The 8,261-nt window shown below is 35.8% G+C and overlaps 1 protein-coding gene across 1 annotated transcript in view; it reads left to right on the top strand.

Annotated features, from left to right (window-relative positions):
* Positions 1–2,774: 2,774 nt before the first annotated feature.
* Positions 2,775–8,261, top strand: part of ARMC3 (armadillo repeat containing 3) — a 48,332-nt gene continuing 42,845 nt past the window's right edge. Inside the window, 2 exon segments of the mRNA XM_037387317.1 lie at positions 2,775–2,822; positions 8,103–8,220. Of these exon segments, the coding sequence (XP_037243214.1) occupies positions 2,775–2,822; positions 8,103–8,220 (166 nt within the window).

The following is an 8,261-nucleotide window of genomic DNA, read 5'->3' as shown; positions in this document are numbered from 1 at the left end:
CGTAGCGCTGCGTGGGGCTCTTGTGTCCCCAGTGCAGGACCCGGCACTTCTCCCTGTTGAACCTCCTACAACCGGCCTCGGCCATGGGCCCGGCCTGCCCAGACCCCCCTGCAGAGCCTCCTGCCCGCCAGCAGATCAGCGCTCCCCCCGCTTGGTGCCCTCTGCACACTGGCTGAGGGGGCACTCGATCCCCTCGCCCAGATCATGGATGAAGAGATTAAACAGGACTGGCCCCAGGACTGAGCCCTGGGGGACACCACTTGTGACCGGCCACCAACGGCGTTTGACTCCGTTCACCACCGCTCCTTGGGCCCGGCCAGCCAGCCAGGTTTCACCCAGTGCAGAGCACGCATATCCAAGCCCTGAGCAGCCAGTTTCTCCAGTAATTATTTAATTTAATTAATTACACTTAATTACTAGTGAAAAGAGTTTTAGTTTTTAAAAGAGGTTTTTCAGGTAAGATACACCCAGCATTTAATCACATTTAAAAAATCTAAATCCTGCTAGTTTTTTTCTGAATTCTAAATATTTAGAATAGTAAACTGAGAATCAAAGATAAGCATACTGTAAACCTACTGAGAAAAGGCAACATGCAGCTATCATGGAGAGAAAGGTATTTGAATAAGAAGTTCTTTCATGGGTCAGTGGCCTTTCAATACCTGTACACATTGATTGTCTGAAAATCAAAATTTAATGCAGAAGACACATTTTTAATTATCAGTAAGCCAAAGAATTCCATGTGCATCATTGCTTCGAGTCAGAGGATGACTGTTGAATGCAGAGCGCTTTATGGGAACAAAGCTAAGAGCAACATTTGATGGCAGAATGCATTGAAATCCAGAATAATAACTGCAGCAAAGAAACAGACTGAGGGGTGTAATCCACAATAATTGGCCAGTTCTGTGTGCTTGTTGCTACAGATCATACTGCTTTTTTAATATTACCAAGGAACCAAATATTTCTGAAGATGTAGAAGAATGTGTGTCTTGAAAATATTCTCAGAAGTTGGATGTAATTGTACAGTGTGAAGAAATTTTTACAGTTAAAGGCTTTAGTTATTCACAGTTTTGGAATATGTATAATTATTTGAATCTATGAACATTAATTTTACAACATTATAAATACTTCTACATGAATTAACTTCTTAAAATAGTTTGGTTTAAACCTAAACTCATTCAAAATTAAAATTGCTTTTTATTACTTTAGCTTAGTTTATATTTGAAATTAATTGAGCTGAACTGAATATTTCTAAATAAATGTTCATATGTCCATATCAGGATTTAACACAGTTTTAATAACCAGTATTTCCTGGTCCTTGTAAATCTGATTCTTGTATGTGTGCATGATGCTTACTTTCTACAGTGACTGCATAAATCAGAAGGTAGTATGTCCATCATTTTTGTTGAATATACTATTAGTAATTTGTCCTTATGCTTTCTTTATATAAGTTACTCTGTCTCAAGCCAAAGCTGCACTTTCTGAAATACTGAATTCTGGGGGGTGTGTGTGTTTTCATGTGCGTGTGTATATATGCACAAGGGTAAAGCAGATGGGAGGTGAAGAATCTTTGATTGTATGGGTCTTCATCTCAAAACTATAATGAGTGACCTGCTTACGAAAATTTATATTTCAGATCCATTTTTAGAATGTGCATATGAACTGGTTTCACTACTGCCGCCTTACAGTTCAAGAAGCCAGTATAGGAACAATACCTAAAAAAAATTCAGAGGATTCAATAAGAGCTCCAGATTTTTGTTGAACACAACAAACAATAGCCTTGACTTTTGTAACCAGCCAGGCTGCAGCTCATACTGCACCAGAAAAACCTCTTATACCACAGGCAGTCTGGCTGAGGTTTAATGTGTGGTTTCCTTTTGAGAACTAATGGAGGAGTTTCTAATGGGTACTAACAGTGCACATTTCACTTTTACATAGTGTTAAAACAAACCTAAGTTTGGCATAACTTGGGTTATGTTCTAGACATAGGTAGTGCTAGTGGGTTATGTTGCTCTTTACTTTTGCCTGTAGCTGTAGAGTGGAAGGCTCTGCTGAAGTTTTGCAAGCTACATGAAATTAGGTCCACATGAGGTATTACATCCGTATGTTTCAGAAGCTACTATAGATGCAGCGGAGATGGTCTTCCTGGTTCATGTGCACATGTGCTAATAAAAAAAAGCAGAAGGTGTAAGTTGTACTTTGTGTAAATAGGTATAACTTTTTTAAACCAGTGAAATTTGTGCTGTGCAGAACTGCTTAATACCTGCAGACCTGATTTTTGTCTTCTGTGAAATATGAACAGAGAATTCAAATTGAAATTTGAACTGCATTTTGAAGGCAGACCTTATTTGTACATTCTGCAGTTGTGTAGAATGTTTGCCAACATAGAAGGTGTAGACAGAGAGAAATACGCTAATAGGACTTTCAAGTTCATACATGATTTATAGATGCAGATAAAACTAAATTAAAGCAAGAATTGTGTATTTGTACCACATTACAGCTTGAGCCTGTCACATCTCAGATCTTTCTTTTTAGTTATGTGTTTTGTTAACAGCTGTATTTTACCAAATGTGTTCAAGTGTTAGAAAGTTTGTTTTGTTTATAAGGGACAACTTTCTGCATAGAAATTAGTATGTCAAAGAGATCTTCAAATGGATCAGGTGGGTCAAATGAATGAGAAGGTCTGTCTTGCAAGCTTTCCTAAATCCCTGGTAAAATGATTCCTATAAAACAGGAGTGAGTTTGTCTGCTTTTATTTTTTGTTTTTTGTTTTTAGAATGGGTAAAAAAGTAAAGAAGGAAGTAGAGCCTCCACCCAAGGATGTGGTAAGTTTATAAACTGCTATGTGCTATAAAATAAACATTACACAATTATAGCCCAAGCTCTGCCATCCTTACATAGTTTCTTACTCTCCCAGCTTACCCATGTTATTCTAAAAATGTATTTTAAAGATGATTCTGTTTCTGCTTTTCTTGGACAGCATACAAACCAGAGTAACTGGGCATGTATAGTTCTTTGTGGAGGTTGTTGTCTTTGGCAGGCTTTGCAAGTAGTAATGTATGAAACAATCCAGGCCTCTTTTTATTTGAAGAACAGTATTAGCTTTCCATTTGTAAAAATCAAAAGAGAAAGGAGAAGAGTGACCTGAAATTTGCCTGTCTTTTCAACTGTGCAGACATTCCCTTTCTTTAAGGATGGAAGCATTAAGATCCTAGATGGATCTGCAGAGGTTTTTACTGAATACAAAATTTTACAGGTATTTTGAATGACAATACTACATCTTCTGGATCTTATGCAAAGAGATACAGTTGTTACCAGAAAAACCTGAACTGCTGCTGTCATTGGAAGTGCTACAGTGACAAGTACAAGAACTGAAGCTAAATGTGAAATAATGGTAGTAATGTGACTTTTTTTTCAAAAGATGGAGATTAAGGGTCTGACACTAGCACACTTTTCAAGAGCGTAAATAAATTCAAAAGGTATAAGGAGACTCCCCAGAAGATAAAAGTTCAAAATATAGGTATTTTTAAAGTTGAATTGGTTTATTCAGAAAGAAGTAGAGGAAGTAAGACAGAAACATTGAAAAGGGTATAATATAAATTCTGTGTCAGATAATAACTAAATTAATGAAAATCAGGACCTCAATGAGTCCCACAGAGGAGCATGAAACTAAATCCAGTTCAGTACACTGTTTTAAAAAAGCAGTGGGTTTGTCTGTAAAGAGTGATAGTGCTGCAAGAGCTTTTTCAAAGGTCACAGAAAAATTGATCAGCAAAAACTACCTCACAATTTCAATATTAAATACGCATAAATAATTTTGACTAAGATAGTAACATCCAATAGCCGTGATGTCGCTGAGGCATAGCAATTGATATCAGGTTTTGCCCAACTCTTCTGTGGAAACATGAATATTACAAATGTAATTCATAAGTGCCAGTCAATAATAAATGCTTATGAAAGGCGACTTGACATAAAACTTCAGTGTGAGAGGGTAAGAGAGGATAAATTGATCTAAAGCCATTTCTATATGGGATAACCTAGAAAATCAGGAGGTGACACAAAGATCTATGTGGATAGGAGTAATTAAAACAGGCCTGAATAATTAAAACTTAAATATCTTTGCAGTATAAAAAAAAAAAATTAAAAGGCATGACAGTAGACGCAAGGCATACAGTTACTTGCGGTATTTAATATGTACCCTTTGTACTAGGGAAATGGAGGGTAGAAAATTTCATTTTCAAAAAGAAATACATCCATAATGACAGAAAGTTTGTCTTCTGTGCTGTGCTAAGTGGTAGAAATAGTTACTGAAAAAAACTGCATGGATGAATATGATAGTTATGGGGAGACTCAATACTGCTTGTGTAAAGGAAAGTTCAATCTCTAAAATCTGTTTGAATCCTTTAAAGGAGTCAGTGAGCACGTGCATAATGGTGATTGGGCTGATACAGTTATTTAGCTTTTTCAAAAGTTTTTAGACCAGGCTCTTCAGTCACGTAAACACTAAGAGGTAAAAAGGAACTCCTCTCCTGGCGATAGTGTTTATAAAATAGAAAGCAAAGGTGAGAAAATAAATTACTGTTCAGGTGTCATAATGGAGACAGGTTTCAAGTGGAATGTCATGGGGTGTTCTGCAACCTGTGTCATCCAGTCTATCAGAATTAATGTGGATTCTTTCATGAAAATGGCAGCCTGTTACTAAGTAGGCAAAAAGGAATAAATATATTTCAAATTCCAGGAATAAAAGGCAAAACACCATGTCACTATCAAATGCATTATACATGCACATGATGAATACCATTAACAGTTCTGGTGTTTCCATCTCAAAAAAAGGTACAGTTGAAAAGTACTAAGAAAGGCAACAAGAATAAACACAGTGTCTTCTATATTAGGAAAGATCAAAGGGAATAGGTTTCTTCATCCCCAAAAGGAAATGTCTGTGAAGAGGAATATCATAGAAACTTATAAAATGATGAATACAAAGAGAAGGCAAATGGGTGTAATTTATTTTGCTGTTTCTTATGGTGAACAAACTGTGGAGGACAAAATTATCAGGTTGTAAAACAAAGAAAAGGCACAACTCTTTATATGACCATTAAATTGTGATACTGGTGCCTCAGAATATTAATGGTGGCTAAAAAATTTACTGGCTTCAAAGATTACTTACCAAATTAACTGGAAGGAAATTTTTCTTGGACCTTTTGAACACAGAGATAAAATCACTGACTCAAGGTTGCAGAGTGCTTCAGTCTGGGAGGAAATATAAGCAAATTCTAATAGTCTGCTTGCCCACACCTGTTACTGGCCTTTGCAAGAGAGCGAATGCTGGGCTAGATGGGTCTTTGGTCTGACTGGAAACATATTTCATATTATCTTCAATTTCAGGATAAATTGATGTAAACCAAAACCAAAACCCCAAATACTCTACAGTTTCTAATGGCTTTGAAGTCAAAGGTACACAAAAATAATGAACAAAGACATACAGAAGTTTATGAATTGTAGCTTTCTCTTTCATTTAACTTGGCTTTTTCTTAATACAGACCAAATGTTGGAAATGTTGTTGCTTATAAACCAGGTAAATTTCTGTGTTTAATTCAAGGTTGTTTGTAACTTCAGAGGTATTATTCTAGCATGTAACCTGTCCTGTATGTGCCATTAAGGGAAGAGTCTGCAATGATGTATGAAGATTTAGGCACAAGTCTTGATTTTTTGGAAAAAAAAAAAAAAAAAAAGAGGGGGGACTCTAGCTATGCTGGCATTGTGATAAGCAAAAGTCATATCCAGTTCTGTGATGGTTTTGATAGTTTTGATGAACAGTGTTACTTCCCAGCAAATCACTGACTTTTTCAGGCCTCTGACTTGTTAAACATTATCTTAAACATTGATTTCAGTGACTCTTCTTACAGTGCTTTCAACACGAAGCTACTTCTAATAGGAAAGTGCCTATTGAATATTTCAGACAGTAGTAGTGAATGTAATGTCTATACAAAAGGGTAGAGATTAGACCAATTTCACTCTGCTCATTTGCCAACCCATCATTAAATCCTAGGAATTATCGCTGAATTGTAGTTTATAGGATTACTTGTGAACATGAGACACAACGAAAATGGAGCAATGTAATAGTGTCTTTGATATTAGGTCAATGTAAATAAATAACTGATATTTTAAAACTCTTATTTCATATTTCATTTCTTATTACGCTTTATCTGAGATCAATCTTTGTGTTTGTTTATCTCTGGAGGATGAACAGCTTTCGCTAAAAATTATGGTGTTATCCCATCACCAAGTGTTTGGCCAGACTCAGGAGATAATGTCTGTGCTTAAATTGTAGCACTTTCCTGGAGGATCATGTTCTGTCCGTGCAAGGACACAAATCTACAGAAGTAGAGAAGTATGAAGGTGGCTAAAGGGACAATTCTTTATATGCTTCTCATATGGGTAGAATGAATGAATTTTTTTGCCTCCTTACAATCCAAAAATTAAATTCCCATAAAGAATTCCATCATTTTAGGCCCATCATTAAGATGTAACTTGGACCACTGTGCCACTATTTGATTTAATTCTTGTTGCTGAGTCATTGTTAAGCAAAATGACTTATGGTACAGTAACCTGATTATAATGTCTTTAAAAAGGAGCTTGGTTCCATGGCTTGTCCCACACCTCCAACTTGTCACAGCAAACATGAAGTTGGACAGTGTCTTCAAGTTTTCAGACCTGCTTGAAGCTAGGGAGACCAGTTAAGCACATTAGCCAGCCAGCCTCTTAACTGTTAGTGAAACTTAGATCTTGATCTTGCAGACTGTTAAATTGTGTGATATGCCTCGTGGAAGATGATGGAATTACTTAGATTTAAAAACCTACCAAAAAATTAATCTAGAAGTCTGGGTACTAGATCATATTTTGCCTTATTTTTTAAGAAGTCAGAGAAGGAGGAAGGAAAAAAGCCTCCTTTTTGTTCATTTTCCTTCTGGCACACTCATAATTTTTTTGAAGATTTGCTCCAAATAATTTCCTTGCTCGACAACTGACACTTGTATGTATCTTCATGCCCTTATTGTTCAGCAACATGTGTCTCTGATGTAGCTATTAGCAGGTTTTTAACTGAAGTAAAACAAATAATGACATTTTAAAATATATACAGTATAAATATACATTGTAATAATATTTTTAAATAATTTGTACTGCTATCTTAAGTTATTAATCTGTTGTATTTTAAAGATAAATACATTGATATTGAGAGACTGCATGACTCCAGTATCTAGTAGTTTCTGTGTATAACACAGATACTCTATAGACCTAAAGTGTGAGGACAGAAGACAGTTTTTCCATATTAAAAAATTATTTAAAATCCAAATAAGCTTAAAACTTTTTAATGGATAGAATTTTCAGAAATCCTTGAGTTTTGTTAAAGAATGAAAGGCTTTTTTAGAAGATTCCCTTGCTTAAGTGGTGTTAGCCCTAAAGAGTCTATTAAGAGGGTGAAAACTGCCAGATTTTTTGGAAAATTTCCTTCTCTGTGAGAAAGGTCAGAAATGGAAATGAACAGTTTGTATAATTTCTAACTGGATACTTCAGCTAGTACAAGATCATGGTGAGCTAGTGAACTGAATGGATGAAGGCACAGGAAGGGTCTTTTTATAATTTTTTTAAGCAACCACAAAGTGTTAATGCCACAGAGTAACCAAATCCTCTTCTTTGGGCAACACCTAAGTTCATAGACTCTGCACAGCTGCTTAAGGGAAACTTCTCATGTTTGGTTCTGAAGCTGCAGGATGCTCTTCCATGTGTAACAGAATTATATCGTTTGTTGCCTTGAAGACTTCCTAGATGTACAGGGAAGCGTTAAAAGTTTTCCCAAAATCTTCATATGAGATGAAATCATGATTACATTTGGAAGTCAATTATTCTTTCTTATTTTTCAACAATGTCTCAAATTGTTATTAAAAACTTAGTATCTCCAAGTAAATAAGAACTTATGTTAGTATTTCTGATTCAGTGTAGATCTCAAACTAGATTATTTTTTTAATGAAATGTGGGAGTCTACTGCAGCACACAGGAAGACTCAGTATAAATCAAACTATTCCTTCTTTTTTTTTTGTTTGTAGTTTGATCCTTTATTGATTGAAAGCAAAACAGCAGCAACAGTTGTGCTGATGCTTAGTTCTCCTGAGAACGAAGTTTTGGCCAAAGCATGTGATGCTCTGTATAAATTTGCATCAAAAGGTTAGTCTTTTTGCAATGAACTGCTTAGATTTTGAAAGTGG

This window comes from Falco rusticolus, chromosome 4 (genome assembly GCF_015220075.1).
Source record: "Falco rusticolus isolate bFalRus1 chromosome 4, bFalRus1.pri, whole genome shotgun sequence".
In the NCBI taxonomy this organism is placed as follows: Eukaryota; Metazoa; Chordata; class Aves; order Falconiformes; family Falconidae; genus Falco; species Falco rusticolus.
This window is presented reverse-complemented; position numbering and strand designations above follow the sequence as displayed.